This window comes from Alligator sinensis, unplaced genomic scaffold (genome assembly GCF_000455745.1).
Source record: "Alligator sinensis unplaced genomic scaffold, ASM45574v1 scaffold683_1, whole genome shotgun sequence".
Lineage (NCBI taxonomy): Eukaryota > Metazoa > Chordata > Crocodylia > Alligatoridae > Alligator > Alligator sinensis.
The window spans coordinates 125,954-142,139 of NW_005843242.1; the positions used below are offsets into that span (position 1 = coordinate 125,954).

The 16,186-nt window shown below is 51.7% G+C and overlaps 1 protein-coding gene across 4 annotated transcripts in view; it reads left to right on the top strand.

The window, feature by feature from the left end:
* Window positions 1-4,137: 4,137 nt before the first annotated feature.
* ENTPD1 (ectonucleoside triphosphate diphosphohydrolase 1) overlaps window positions 4,138-16,186 on the top strand; it is a 37,401-nt gene continuing 25,352 nt past the window's right edge. The window contains exon 1 of one of the 4 annotated variants that reach the window (XM_006038080.3): window positions 4,138-4,228. In XM_006038080.3, the coding sequence (XP_006038142.3) occupies window positions 4,138-4,228 (91 nt within the window). Of the gene's footprint in view, window positions 4,229-4,466; window positions 4,557-16,186 lie in introns of those variants that run through there. The other 3 variants (XM_025194560.1, XM_025194561.1, XM_025194559.1) reach the window with 3 other exon arrangements.

The following is a 16,186-nucleotide window of genomic DNA, read 5'->3' on the forward strand; positions in this document are numbered from 1 at the left end:
TCCCTACACTTTATAGACAAGGCTTAAAAGAATTGGTTGTCCTGTTCTTTAACAGGTTTGCTGTTTTGTAACAGGCATCAGCCACGCTTTGTCTCATGCTTCGTTTCCTCCATGTCTGTCCATGGGCGTTCAGCATCCTTTGCTGCTGAGTTATCCCCAGCTGAGGCAGGTAAAGCCGTTCCATGCAGAGTGCCACTCTCCTTCTCCCTTGACTATGCAACCCTTCCTAAATAGGCAGCAACTAGTGACTTTTCCCACTGAGTTTCATTGGTATCAATATGTCAAAATGATGTTTGTAAACAAGCAGTTGTAATACTCCCCCCACTTATTGCCTTGGATGCTGACTTTGGTATACGGGGAAATTAAAGATTTTCTTCTCTCCACAGCTGTGGGCACTTTGATTACTGTTATTCTGGGCATCCTGATCTTGTGTGAAATGAGTGCAGTTTTGCTCTCTTCTTCCCCAGCTTTTCCATCAGTGTACCATCCTCCTGGCCAGCCTAATCAGCCCTAAGCTGTGCAGTCCTCTCTTTCCTAATGATCCACAAGAGCAAGACCTTCTACTTTACCTTTTCAGATCTGGTTTGGCTCTGCCCTAACTCATGTGATGGGAGGGATCTGGGAGAAGATTACTTGGACCACTCTCTTCTGCAGCATCCTCTGGCTTGGTCTGTAATCAGGTGAATTATCATATGAAGTAGTGTTGGTGATTGGTATACCACCCACCCCAACAAAGGCTCAGGGCAGCTTACCATAAAAACCAACAACAGCATAGCATAAAAACAGAAGGGTGCCGAGAACAAAAACAACTTAGAAGAGAACTGGAACATCAGGATAAAACAGGGATCCCCTAGACAACACCTGGCTCTAGGTTTGTTTGCTAAACGCCTGCCCAAGTTCTTACAGCACTTCCAGGAGATGTCCGGGCTCGGGCTCTGGCAGCCTTAAGAGGGAAGGAGTTCCAGAGCTGAGGAGCAACTGCAGACAATGACCTCCCCTGCATTTTTGCCAGGGAGACTTGGTGTGCTAACGGCACTTGTGTGTGGTTGCTCTCAGGTGCCCCTAGGGATTGTGATGGGGTATAAGGGAGAAGGCAGTAGGCCCAGACCATAGAGGGCCTTTTAGGTCAAAACCAGCAGCCCAAATTGTGCCCAGAAAGCTCCTGGGAGGCAGTGCAGACTCTGGAGGGCTGGAGGTATGAGCCCTAACAACCCGCCCCTGGCAGGGGTGGCTGCCGTGTTCTGCAGCAGCCCTATGCAGAGCACATCCTAGCAGTCTAGCCTTGAGGTTACAAAGGCCAGATCAGAGTCTGAAAGGAAAGGTTACAGCCTCTTCGTCACTTGGCACCATCACCGGTAGAGGTTGCCCTTTGCTCCAGCCATCTCATGACGTGTCAGGTCTTGGCTCTGGGAAGGTAGCATGCCACCCTGCTGAGTTTACCCGCCCATCGCAGAGCATTCTTCCATCCTAGTGCAGCATCCCCGAGAAGATCCTCTGTCTTCTGGAGATGTCTGGAGATCCTCCTGTGGGCACAGCTGCTTATCCTGCGGGTGGGCTGAGCAGCCATCCTCAGGTACATGCTCTGCACCAGCTGGTTTTGCAGAGAGCTTTTCTGCAGTTTCCAAACTGAGAACCTATTAACGATGGGCTAGTGATAGCTGTATGGCTCCTGGTCCTCTTTACTGTTGTGGTCACAGCCTGCCCATCTCCTTCCTCCAGCTGTGTCGGATAATATCCAGTCCTTTTGCCTTTGGCAGCTCTGAACTGTGTTTCTGATTTCCTGTCTCTCTGTTTTCTTTACGGCCAGTTCCTCCTTTTCTTGACTCAGGGGCAGCGATGCTTCCTGAGTCTGGCTGTTTGAGAGCAGCTCAGTCTCTCCGATGCACTGTAGGGTCAATACTTGTCCTTTCAAACCATGAATCTTTCTTTTGGCAGGGTCATAAACCTGCATTCATGATGAAGAAGTAGCTTGAAGCAGGAGAAAATAAATGGCTCATCCTTTGCCGCTTTTCGCCACCACTCCATTGCTGATTGTCACGGTATTGCATGTCGTACCTAGAAGGAAAGGTTTGTTCTCTCCCCACAGCACACGAACCTGGACTAATCTGTAATGAGGAGACTGGCTTTATAGTTACAGCGCAGGACTTGGAATCTGGATTCTGTTTCTTGCTGTGTCATAGGCTCCCTGTATGACCTCGGACAAATTTATTATGCATTTCCAAAAATGGACAGTAGTTTTGGATACCTCGGTTCATAGCTGCTAGAACAGGCCATCCGGCCAAGAGAAGAAGAATTGGTCATTAGTTGCTGTCTGGGACAATTAACACAAGTCTGAAGGCAATGTACAGCTGCTGTTGCCTCTGCGTGGCAATTAACTCTAGTGTTCACAAGCACTAGCTGAGCCCTGAGTCCTGCTGAGCTGTTTCTGCTTCAGAAGTGGAGCTTGTCAGTGAAGGCCTGTGGAAGATGGTGATAGTGCCAGGGCACTTTGCATAAGGGTGGGCAGCATTTTCTGTGTCTAAACAGCAGTGACAGGCAGAAACCTGCTTGGGGTCCTAGAGGAAGGCAGTAACGCAGCAAGGGGGTGCGGGCCCTGGTGCCCCACTCCGGGTGCAGAGCCAATCTCCTCTCCTCTGTCTGGCATTTCTAAGGTGCCCACCACCACAGTAGGCACACACTGGTGCATGCAGAAGTGCTGCGGGCTCTGGCCACAAAGCATTTTGCTGCATTAAACAGGTGGTCAGTGTTCTTTAACGTGGTCTAAGGGTCTTGAGGACTTTTCACCCTAATTTCTGTTGTGCTGGCTTAGTCAGGGGGCCACGTTGCCTACACTGATGGGCATGAGCTCTTTAGAGTGCTTCAGAGAAGTGTAATTAGGAGCTCTAGGAGGAAAATTCTCAGTAAAGGAGAATTTAAGAGGAATCTCTGGAAACGTTGCTTGAAGCAAGGTGTGTGGGGCATGAAGCAGTCTCCCAGAGGAGGACGTGGAAGTTCTGTGCACGGGACTTTTAAACTGGAGCGGCTGCAGGCATGTGGGCAGTGGGCACCGGTCCTCGAGCAAGTGGATTCTGGGCTTCCTGGGGTATCTGTGGTAGAGATAGAAGGGAAACTGGTGGTGCATTGCCTACGTGCTAAATGTGATAGTGACCTTTTCCCCTTCCTTGAAGGGCAGTTTTGTTCCAAAAAGTGTCTGTAAAAATGACTTGTTCATACCCATCAGACCTGCTACTTCTCTGTATCAGCAATCAGTGTACTGAGGTTGCCCAGGTATCACGGAGGCAGACTGGCCTCCACACCCTTTTCTGGGTGTGGCAGTGTATGAAACAGGGAAGACTGAGCTCTTCTTCAGGAGCCTGCCTGCATTTGCAAGGCTGGCAGTTAGAAACCTCTCCTTACATGTAAACTGAGCAAGTTGTTTCTGGGACTGCAGGCAGCTGATAAACTTGTGCTGCAAGCTATTTTCACAGGCATGTTTTGGGGCTGGGACCTTAAATAAGGGTCTAAATAATTAAACCATTTTTTCTGCCTTGTAGAAGCTTCCTCTAGGTGAAGACAAGAGGTTCAGTGGCTGGTGGGTGAGTGTTGGTGAGGGGTGCAGGGCTGCGATGGGAGGTGGACGCAGTGGACTGACAGGTCATTAGGGCTGACCACTTCTCTAACCAGCGACTCTTCTTCCCCTTCTGCACATTGTCTTCCTTCCTGGGGCTGGAGCTGGGGAAGGTGAAGTTGGTTGAATCAACAGATGCAAGTGAAGGGGAGCACCGTTATCGCCTTTATAAATCAGGCCTCTCACAGACAGGCTTGCTGGAGCCAAGGAAGTCTGGCGAGTGTTAGATGACTTCAAAGGCTGACAAGTAATCGCTCTGTTTGCAGCCAAGGCTCTACTTCCCTCTGAGAAGTGCCACTACAGCCAGCTGCGGACCTGCCTGTGGGTACAACCCCAAAGGGGGAAGGTGTAGGTTGTTCTTTCTGACAAATAGCTGCCACAAGCCGGGGAGGCAAGGGGCTGCAGCCCCCCGCTGATTCCTTCCTTAAAGGAAAAGCAGAGGGTGACCTGCTTCTAGGTTCCTTCTGAGTCATGCAGCAGAGTTAAACTAACCCCTCCCACAGCCATGGACCGTTAAATAGCCCAGTTTCATGTGCACCTCTCAGTCCGGCAGCTTAGCGCCAGCAGAGGCTGAGAAAGGAGGAGGGGAGCGAGCACTGGTATTGATGGATGAGCCAAAGGGTAAGAACAAACATGAGATGTTCTGAATTTGAAAAGCCAAATCCTCGCTGGGGAAAGGCTTGGGGGCGGAGAGGCACTTGGGGGAACTTTTCAAGCTGCTTAGACCTGCTGTGACGTCAGTCTCGCCACAAACAAAACTTGGAGCAGTTGATGAATATTCATGAGAGATTCATTCAGATTTGTCATTCAGGAGTGAACTAGTTCTGGGCTCACAGCAGCCAAATGCATCTTGGAACGGCAGAGGAGACACGACTACATGCGTTCCTCGTGAAGGAGCTCCGTGTGCTTGTTCCAGGATGGTGATTCTCTGCTGGGTAGATTTATTCCGGTCTGTGCTGCATGCAGCCTTCCTCTGGTCCTTCTCTAGTGCAAAATTAGCACAAGTTTCTGGGGTTTCATTGCTCGGGCAGTGATGAGAAGGGGCACTGCCAGTGCCAAGGGACCCAGAGCTGGCAGTGTGTATGTGTGTGTCTGTCGCTGTGTCTCTAGAGCTCAGAGAGCAGAGGCAAGAGTTGTAGCGGCTGGTCACCGGGTCATGCAATGCGGATGCCAGCCCATCGGGCTCTGTTCCCTGTGCTACTGCAGCTTGGAGGTGACAGGTGTCAGCAAGGCTGGCCCTAAGGGGCTCTGACATCCTCTCTGCGGGGATCTCGGTCTCAGGTGTTGCCTGTGTCACTGCAGAGCGTGGCGAGCAAGTGTGGCGGGTATGTTTCTTGTGACAGGCGCTGGAAGTGGTGCGGTCTTGTGATGAACTTGCGGCGCTGGGCCGGGAAAGGGGAAAGGGCAGGGGGGATGACACTGAGATGGGAGGGTGCCCTGCTGGAGCCTGTGGTACCACAGTGCCATGGTGCTGCTTCCACGGGGGGCAAGGAGCTTGGGGTGCAGAGCCAGAAGGGGTCTCACAGCGGCATCTTGGGCAGGAAGGGACCTCCTGAGTCACTGGTGGAGGGCATGACTCTTGAGCCCCTGGTGCTGGCAGAAGCTTGACTCCTGGCAGAGCTAGCAGCTGCTGTCCTCCCTGATGCTGGTATTGGAGATTCCTCTTCTTGGACCCCTGAACGGGTGTTGTCTGTAGCACGTTGGCATGAGGGCTTATATTGCCTCCTCGGGTTCTCTTCAGGGTATGCCCCACGCAGCTGAGCTGCCCTGTGTTGCTGTCTGGGCTCTGCAGCAATGTTTCTGCCAAGCAGCTGACAGCACAACTGAGGTTCCCCCTTTTCTTGGTGTATGACAAGATCTCTGGGAGTGTCGTCCTGTAGTTTCTGTTTGTAATCTCGTGGCACATGGCATAGTCGGCCTTTTGTAGAAATGTTCCCATGCTTGAATCTATTCTTACATGCTGGACATTTTGCACTCTGTATGGTAACTCCCACGTTAGTCTGCTGCCTGGTGTCTGGTACAGACTGGTGGAAGGATTTACATGGGGCTTCTTTAAACATGTAGCTGGAATACAGGCTAATAGGAGACTGGCAAGGGTCTGGGCAGAAGCTTTGCAGTGAAACGGAAACACAGAAAGAGACTCTGATAATACTGTCCTGATTATTCTAAGGAAGTTCCTTGATCAGTGTTTGCAGAAAGTGATTCTTTGCCATTGTCACACTGACAGGATATTGGCAGGTGATTCCCTTTGCACCTACATAACTATAGTCAAATGCCAAAATTCTGCAGTCCCTGAGACTTTAATCTGGGGAAGCTGGCGAATGGTCTGGATGGAAAGAATATCCACCAGGTCCAAACTACCTCATGGTTTAATGCAGGCATTGGTGAAGTAGGAGGTTATTCTATTAATTTGTGCAATGGAGAGAGAAGTCGAAAATATTTATATATAGTTTGCCTTTGCTGAGGAAGAAGATAAGAATAGCTGCAGAAGTGTTGCTAAAAAAGGTTTGTTCCAAAAAGGAAATGCAATGCACGAAAGGAGATGTCTTTACCAAAGGAGGTGAGGCAGCCTAGGGAGCGTCTAAGAGCTGTCAGGGCACAGCACTGTGACTTGGGCAACTGCAAGGAAGAAGGTCTAATTGACTGCCCAGAGTTGGGGCTTTGAGCAAGGACCGTGCAGAAGAATTCTAGCAAATGTCCGACCTAATCCTGGAAGAGGTGCTGCAAGCCTCTAGCTGGGGGGTAGAAATGCAAGTCACCTTCCAATGTGCAGTGGAAGCTGGTGATGCCAGAAGTAGCAGGGAAGCATTTGTGTGGGGGAAAACATGAAAACATGTGGGGTGGCACGGAAGTGGAAAGGGACCTTGGAGTCCTAGTGGACTCCAAGATGAACGTGAGTCGGCAGTGTGACAAAGCCATCAGAAAAGCCAATGGCACTTTATCGTGCATCAGCAGACGCATGACGAACAGATCCAAGGAGGTGATACGTCCTCTCTATCGGGCGCTGGTCAGACCGCAGTTGGAGTACTGCGTGCAACTCTGGGTGCCGCATTTCAAGAGGGATGTGGATAACCTGGAGAAAGTCCAGAGAAGGGCCACTCGTATGGTTAAGGGCTTGCAGGCCAAGCCCAACGAGGAGAGACTGGGCACCTGGACCTCTTCAGCCTCCGCAAGAGAAGGTTGAGAGGCGACCTTGTGGCTGCCTATAAGTTCATCATGGGGGCACAGAAGGGAATTGGAGAGGTTTTATTCACCAAGGCGCCCCCGGGGGTTACAAGAAATAATGGCCACAAGCTAGCAGAGAGCAGATTTAGACTGGACATTAGGAAGAACTTCTTCACAGTTCGAGTGGCCAAGGTCTGGAACGGGCTCCCAAGGGAGGTGGTGCTCTCCCCTACCCTGGGGGTCTTCAAGAGGAGGTTAGATGGGCATCTAGCTGGGGTCATCTAGACCCAGCCCTCTTTCCTGCCTATGCAGGGGGTCGGACTTGATGATCTATTGAGGTCCCTTCCGACCCTAACATCTATGAATCTATGAATCTATGAAGCACCATCTCCAAAAATGCCATTTACTGTGTGTCTGCGTTTGGCAAAAAGCAGCAGAAAACAGGATGATGAGATGCACGCACCCAGCGGAAGGATTTCCTACCTGTGCAGGCAATGGCAGGAAACGAGTGGGCTGCATGCGAGTTTTTCCAAATGCAGGACTCGGCGAGGAAGACTTGCTGCTTGGGCTGTCTGTCCAGAGAGTGTCCAGTTAGACGTGACTGTGGTTTGGATAGATGGACTAAGAAAGCCAAGGAGGGGGCTCTGCCAGGGGATGGCGCAGGCCTCAGAGTCAGACCAAAGAGCAAGATGAGCGTCTCCCTCATGGAGGCACATGTTGGAGGTCTCCTGGGGCCTGTAGTAAACCATCCTTAGAGCGTCTAAAAGCCATAGATGATGTTATAACACAAAACATACTGCATCCAATAAGCAGTAACTATTTTGGACGTCATGACAGATGAATGAGAATTAATTACTGGACTTACAACTGGAAGTTGCCCAGACACAAGTAATCGTGACTTGAGTACGTCCACATGGAGAAATAGAGGTAATATGAGTGTCTGGTGGTGGCTGAACTTCTTGAAGGAAGGTCAGATTATGAGTTAATTTCATCAGGAGGAGAAACCTGGACAAAAAGTGTGAATGAAAATTGGGCAGACAAGGTTCTTTGGGTGAATCTGATATCTTTTATTAGACCAACTTAAATAGTTGGAAAATAATTTTCAAGCAAGCTTTAGGGTTCAAAAACCCTTTGTCAGACTGAGGAAGTTTCTGCAGTCGGCGTGTGCCCTTCCTGGATGGAATGAAAAGTAAAGAAGCCAGGGCTGGGCCGGGCTGGGCTGCATGCAAGATGGAAAGTCAGTGAAGATGTAGATTGAGGAGTCCATGGGTGAGAGACAGGCTGGGTGGGGGGAGAGAAGAGGGTGAAGAGTGGAGAAGTACCTGGGCAGTCAGATGTCAGGCAGGTTATAATGTGTCATAAATCCAAGTCTATATTTAGTCCATGATTTTGAGTATCCAGGAGGTTGAGGAAGTGGAGTTCATAGGCTCGTCTCTGGGAAGTGTTTGGTAAGTCAGGAGGGATGTGAACAGCATGGAGAGGGTCCAGAGGAGGGCCACCCGCATGACCGGGGACAGCAGGGCAGGCCCTACGAGGAGAGGCGACGGGACCTGAACCTGTTCAGCCTCCACAAGAGAAGGCTGAAGGGGACCTGCTGGCCTGTTACAAACTAGTCAGGGGGGACCAGCAGGCATTGGGGGAGTCCCCGTTCCCCCGAGCACTACCAGGAGTGACTAGAAGTAACGGTGACAAGCTGGCAGAGGGTAGATTCAGACTAGACATCAGGAGGCGCGACTTCACTGTCAGGGCGTCTAGGACCTGGAACCAACTTCCAAGCGAAGTGGTGCTAGCTCCGACCCTGGGGGTCTTTAAAAGGAGACTAGATAGATACCTAGCCAGGGTCGTTTGACCCCAGCGTCCTTTCCTGCCATGGCAGGGGGTCGGACTGGATGATCTGCTCAAGTCCCTTCCGACTCGACCAACTATGAAACTATGAAACTATAAGTTTCCTTTGAGGATCAGGACTGAGAGATTGGAGAAAGCATGGTTTTCCCAAATGAAAATTGGGAGCATTTAAGGAGAGCTCACCAGGCAGCCAAAAAGCCACAATCTGCAGTCCAGAACAGGGACAGCTCTGGCTAAAAAACAAAACAAAACAGGACAGCAATTATAAATACAAATCAATATGTAATAAGTGGAAAGAGGAGCAATAGGCATAAATTTCTAATTTATATCAATTGCTAAGTGTGGGAAAATTGATAAATGAAGCTAAAGACAAGAGGGGAAAATCTGTGGCTGGCAGGACACAGGCAATTCAAAAGTGTTTTAAAGTATATTAGGAATAAAATATATGCTAACTGGTACGTGCCCATTACTAGGTGGAGGTGGAGTTATTGTCAATGATGATTCAGAAAAGGCAGAAACACTTGATAAATGTTTCAATTCTACATTTGGAAAGAAGCGGGATAATGAAATTGAATCACATTATGAAGTAGTTACCATCAACTGAGCAATATTTAATTTCTCAGGATGCAGACTTATATTAACAGGCCCAGAAAACTAGTCGAGGAGGTCTCTGGCCCATGGATGTTAATTTTGAACAAGTCTTGGAATACCGGGGAAATTCCAGAAGATGGGACGAGCGTTCAGGTTGTGTGAATCCAAGAAGCAAGAAAACTAAAGCATATTGCTCCGTGTTTACTCTAGCAACATGGAGACCCAGAGAGGAGATCTTTCCTCTGTAAATTCTTTGAGGCATAAACACCCTTGAAGAGGAGGATTCATTTAAGCGAATGGGCAATGTGGCATAAGAAGACATAGATATAAATTGGCCATGAGTAATTTTAGACAGGAGAAAAGAAAAAATTTTCCATCAGAGCAGTGAGATTTTTGGAACAGCCTCATAAAAGGATCAGTGAGGGAAAATGCTAACTGGTGGGAGCTCAATAAATGCCTGCAATTCTATGGTGTGGCTGCCAAAGGGCCAGGAAACTGGATTCACTTCCTTAGCAGACCTGCTCCACTCTTGCTTCCTGAATTCCCACATAAACGTGATCTCATTCTTTGAGATGTGGTTGATAATAGTGATAGTGTACATTTAGTATGCATAGTTGCTTGACTTGTTCTGCACGATTTTCTGATGAAAATAAGCTGTGTGCAATATTAACAGAATGGGCGATGGGTGAAGGACTCGATAACTGACCATCTCAAAAGCAGTTACCTGTGAGAACCATCCGTGGGTGGGGAGAGGGGGTTTCTAGCAGAGTTCTGCAGGGATTGGTGCCAGGTTTGATATTCTTGGCGTTTTTCCGCAATGATCTGCAAACGAGTATTACATTTCTGCAGATGCTACAAACATTGCTAGAGTACAAGTAATGACGAGTGAGGGTGTCATGATTAGAAAGTGACTGGGGCTGCTGGGGAAGCTGGGCCCATTCAAACAACATGGCATTTGACTGTATTAAAACACAAGTCACATCTAGCAAAAAAGAACGGAGGCCGTACTTACAGAATGGGGACTGTCTTCTGGAAAGCAGTGACTCTGAAAAGGATTTCGGGCTCGTAATGTCCAAAGAACAGAACGCTAACTGTCAGTGAGATGCTGCAACAAAATGGTTAATTTAATCCTTGGATGTGTGTAGATAGGAGCCATAAGTCGGTGTAGGAAGATGACTTTACCTCTGCATGTATCAGTGGTGAAGCGGACGCTGGAGAAATATGTCCAGTTCTGGGGGCTGCAGTTTCCAAAGAATAATGAAAAAATGGAGATATTGCTGAAAAGTCACCAGAAGGCTTTGTGACCTGGGGAAAAATCCTTGTCAGCAAGTGCCTTAATCTGTTGGATCTCTCTACAATACCCCACGTAGCAGCCAGCCCCCTGCTTTTACCTATGGCAGGTTAGTGGCTTTTGGTGTCTTCAGGCAACGTGCCTTGTAGTTGTGCAACATGATTGTGTGTAGGTTTAGGAATAGGTTAGATGAGGACTTGCATGGGCTGGTTTGGATGGGGATGATCCTGCTTCAAGCAGTAGGCTGGAGTTGATGTGCCCCCCACCCCCAGCCCCTTCCAGCGCGACTTTCTTCTATGATTCTGTTTAGCTTATCACCAGCAATAATGGAGAGGTGACTCGATTTCAGTGTATGAGTTCCTTTCCAGGGAGGGATGTCAGGTGCCAGAGGCTTTTTTTAATCCAGCAGCGAAATGCAGAACAAGAACTAGCAGTTGGAAGCTGAAGCAGGAACATTCGAAGTACAAATAAGGTGCAAGATTATAGGAGCGAGAGCGAATACCCAGCAGAACGAGCTCCCAAGGGAAGCGGTACTATTGATGGCCGAAGTGAGTCCAATGGATCTTTGGGCCACCCCGGTCGGGTGGCCAATGGTGGTACCGGCGTCCGGCTGGCGGCCGGACAGGTGACTTGCTGGAACTTTTAAAAAAATTTGTCAGGGGGCCGCCACTCAATCAAAAATTGGGCGGCTGGGCTCCCGAAAGTTACATAAATATTGCAGGGGACAACTCAAAAGAAAACAGGGTGTGCGTGCGGGGTCAAAGGTTCAAAACAAGTGCTCCCCCGGGGGTCAGTGAGCAGAGCACCCCGAACAGCGCCCACCGTCTGGCAAACTGCTTCAGCTCGCCCGCGGCCACTGCCCAGTGGTGCTCCGCCCGGAGACGCGCGCGAAGGACACCGAGGAGAAACGCCCCGAGGTGACCGGGAGCCTTCCCGGCCAGAGCCTCCTTCCTGGATAGCCAGATCACCAGCTTGGCCAGAGCCAGGAGGAGGTTGACCAGTTGGTCCCGGGCCTTGGTGGGGCGACGGAGGGAAGCGGTAGCGTCTCAGCTTTTAGCTGTCTTCGGATCCAGACTGGGTGCCTGTCTGATACAGTCAAATCCCAGGTTTTGGCCTCAGTGTTGCGGTATCTGGGTTAACTTTGTTGCCCTGTGTCATGCAGACTAGATCAATTAAAACTGATGAATAAAATAGAATAAGCTTATAGAGCTCGTTACCTAAATGGCAGAGTGGGGAGTCTGTGCCCTCTGTTATAGGAAAAATAGGCAAATAAGGATGTGTCCAGGCCAGTCTGACAGCTCCAGATGATCAGCTTCCACCATGCCACGACAGCTATAGCTGATACTCGCAGCAAACTGCAGCCATGTTAATAAGATGTGGCTGTTCCCAGAAGATGGAGTTGAGTCATCTCCTCCTGGTCATTGGGCAGGATTAACTCAAAACCCACCTTCTGGATCTGGTACTGGTGCCTCTTACTGTAGTACGTGACCATCTCTTGAGCATTGTGCACCCTTCCTCGGGATGGAACGGCGCAGGGCCAGCGGAGAGGAGGGAGGCATCCCCAGGAGGCACTCTCCATTTTTCCAGGTGTGCGGAAGGTCCATAATAGGCCAGCTGCCAAATCTGCATCACAAATGTGGAGGCACAGTATGAGCTCGAGCATGTGACTTGCATCCCCTGCTGCCCAGAGAAGTGCGGGCTAGCAGGTAGAGGCATAGCTTGCCAAGAGTCCTGCACGGGAGATACTCCCCTGCGTTGGCTCAGCTGAACCGTCTGCAGGGGACCAGGAGCATGTTAATGAAACTGGCAAGGGCAGAGAGAGAATCCAAGAGAACCTCAAATGGCTGGCAGCGTGGACAGCAAGCACTAAGCTTAGAGCCAGCTTGGGAAGATGCAGCTAATGCAGCTAGAAGAAATGACTGGAAACGCAGAAGGCAGAAGTCTGGGCAGTCTGTGTGTCTGAAGGAAACGTGGAGGGACAGGGGATGGCAGGTGGATCACACATTCGCAGTGACTAACTGCAGCAGGGAAGTCTGCCATTCTGGCCTGTGTACACGAGCCGTGCGTGGTGCCGGGAGGGGAAGCCTAGTGCAGTGGCACAGCGGAGGCTCCTTCCCTGCACTGGAGTGCGGTTTGCAGGGCTCTGCTTTGACGTTGTAGTGCACAGAATCACGGCAGCCACTAGCCTGCGCCCCCTTCCGCCACGACGCCTGTGCTCAGAGCTCCGCAGCGATTGTGCACGCCGGGCATTCCCCAGAGGGGCTGAGCACTTGTCTCGCAGCCCCCTTGCACCAGCCTTGCTCTCACTCCCACCGCTGGACACTCTGTGTGTGGTGACACCTGAAGAGCATGAGCAGGGGTCGGGGACCAGGCCCAAAGGGTGGGGGTAGCTTATTCAGGTGGGCATCAGGGGTTGCAAACCAAAGTAGCGGACATGGCTTATGTGCAGGATCCTTTGAGCCGAATGCCAGAGCAGTTCTGCTGGTGGTGAGGTGACCGGGGAGGTGGAGTCGCCCCCCTACCCTCCCTCCGGAAGGGGAAAACCCTGTTGCTTTGGGCATTTAAAACCAGACATGAAAATGGCTGGAGAATGTGACAGAGCTCAGCTCTGCTTTGGCCTCTAGGAGATGATGCCTGTCCGTTCAGTTCCTTGTCCGCCTGGGCCATGGATATGAGAGCCAGCTGCATCACTGACTTCTGGGGAAGGTTTCTCCCTCCAAGCAAGTCACTGCTGCAAAGACTGGGTCGTTTCCTAGCCTTCCTCCACAAACCTCCCTGGCTCCACCTCCCCTATCGCAGCAAGCACCTTTGCAGCCCCTGCCGCTCTACCTTTTGTCTCCCTGTCTATGCTCAGGGGCCACCTCCCTCCTCTGCTCAGCCCACGATACCAAAGTCCATTGCCTGCCACTAGACTGGGGAGCTGCTGCCTTCTCGCCTGTTCCTCTGCTGTTCTGCTACCTGTAACAGCGTGTGCATGTCTGTGTGGCTGCCTCGTCACCCTTCAGACCTTCCCCGCAGCTCTCCCATCCCATACCTGGGCCGGCACCAGCGTCTTGTGCAGTGTGCGAGCAGAGCCGAGCGCAGGGGGTCCCAGCCTGCGGCGGGGGCTGCTTGGCACTATGGCAATAGAAGTAACAAACCTGGTGGGAGCGCAGCAGACCTCCACTTCCAGCAGCCGTGGGGCTGGTTTTGCTTCTGATTCTGGGCCTGTTTCCCAGAGCGGGGATGAGCGTGTTCACACGAGGCAGCTCAGCCACGATGGAAGCATTTTGATCCATCAAAGTAGGAGTTTAAAGGATTGTGGCTGGAATTGTCTTTCCCCCTGCTTTTTCTGCTGTTGGAGACTGTGGTCTGAGCCCTTGGGATCAGCATCGTGTGAGAGCTGAGCCTAGGAAACTGCCCCCTTTTCTCTAAGGAGGAGTCGGGGAATGTGCCATGCTCCATGCAACTGATTGCAGCCCTTGTGGAGCTGGGGGAAGGTGGGCCAGCTGTTCAGATGGGGAAGCCTCTTCTGCCTTGTGGTGGCTCCCAGTGCACTACTATCTTTCTTCCCAAAGGGCTTGGAGGATCATGAAACTGGTCACCGATTACTGCTGCGGTGGTCTCTGACTGGTAACAGTGGCAGCACAAAAGGGAAAGCAGTGCTGGCCCCTGTTACACCTCCCAGCTCCAGCCCCAGACTCTGTCTGTGGGAAGAGTAGAGGGGGCAGGGAGCTGGTGGGCTGGGGGGATAGAGCCCTTAGATGGGGTCAGGGTCTGTCCCTGGCTCCTGTCCTGGGTTCTGCTCCTGTTTCTGCCCATGACTTGTGGAGTGACAGTGGCCAAGTCAATCTTGGAGGGACTAAGAAGGATCCTCCCCAAGACAGGCCAGTGCCAGTGGGGTGATTGGGAGGCAGGTAAAGGACTGGGGGAGTCTGGGGTCATCAGTGCTAGGGGGGACGAGGCGTTGAGGAGGGGAGCATCGAGGAACACGCTGTAAGCATGTGGCAGGACGAGGGTGGAGCACCAGCTCTGTGCTTGGGCAAGGGAAGACTCACGGCAGGCTCTGACCGTGATGCAATGAGATGTCCAGACTTCTCTGCCTGCCTTCTCCTGCTTGGCCAAAGCAGACACATTTGCGGTGGGATCTGAACTTAATGTTTTCAGGACCAGCGAACTGTTCTAAGTGCTGACCTGGGACCAAGCTTTAATCTTAATGAGACACAGAGGACTTTGCTTTCTGCCCAAAAGTGACAAATACCAGTCAGTGGAGTGCGATGCTCTCCACTGACGCTGCTCGAGGAACCTCCTCGATGCTGCTCGAGGAACCAAGCAGTCCGGGGTGAGGCTGAGCAGCCTCAGCTCCAGACGGAGCAGTGGGGGCCCTCGATCATTGGTGAGGCTGGGACACACGGTATGCCTGCAGGTGCTGAGCCTACAGCCCCCTTGTTCAGTCGTGCAGCAGGCCCCTCCAGCCAGCTATTTCTAGTGCTCGGGTGGTCACAATGTTCACTCGCTTGCCTTCCTCAGCACAGGGGTGCAGTTCTCTCCCCAGGAGACTGATTCAGTGCCTAAATGTAGTCCCTGCGTCTGCCATGCGCCCACACCACCTGCAAGGACCCGGGGCTTCTCCCCGCTCTGTGCCTCAGTCTACACGTAAGGGCATTCCCTGGTAATTCCCTCCCAAGGGCTTAGTGAACCTCGGTCATGTTTGTGGGCATTTTGTCTCGCGTATGTGCAAATGTTAATCTGTGTAACTGTGAGAGGCTGGCAGCGCCTGAGCGCCCCAGATCCGAAGTGCCAGAGGAAGGCGAGTAGCACCGCGGCACCTGTCCCAGCCATTCCCTGTCTCCCAAGGACAGTGCCTGGGTAGCTCTCGGGCGCTCTCCTCGGGGGACCACAGCTGCTCCAGGCTTCGCAGGAATTGTATGCACATGTGAACTGTTCTCATACGCTGCCTGTGCTGTGAGCAGGCTGCAGGCATGTGAACAGGCCTGGGCCTCTTCTGGGACAGCGGTTTCCTTCTGGGGTGACATGAGGCCTGAATTCTGCTGTGTTGCAGCCATGCCGCTTTGCAGATGCCTCCTGGATTTGCTGCTTCCTCTTCCTGTTGGGGTCTTGTGGGCATGGCTGGACCCTTGGTTCCTGACTCTGAGTGTCTGGAGTTTGGGTTGCTTTTCCTCCAGGCTTGCCAGCTGCATTTTTCCAGCCGGTGTGTCACGGTGCTGGCCAGGGTTGCAAGCTCCCTCCATCTCCATAGAAGTTACTTCATAGTTTCATAGTTGGTAGGGTTGGAAGGGACCTGAGCAGATCATCAAGTCCGACCCCTGCCATGGCAGGAAAGAGTACTGGGGTCAAACGACCCCAGCAAGGTGTTCATTCAGCCTCCTCTTAAAGCCCCCCAGGGTAGGAGCCAGCACCACTTCTCTTGGAAGTTGGTTGCAGATCCTAGCCGCCCTGACAGTGAAGTCGCGCCTCCTGATGTCTAGTCTGAATCTCCCCCCTGCCAGCTTGTGACCGGTATTTCTAGTCACTCCTGGGAGTGCTCGGGGGAACGGGGACTCCCCCAATGCCTGCTGGTCCCCTCTGACTGGTTTGTAAACGTCCACCAGATCCCCTCGGCCTTCTCTTGTGAAGGCTGAACAGGTTCAGGTCCCGTAGCCTCTCCTCGTAGGGCCTGCCCTGCTGCCCCTGGCCACGCGGGTGGA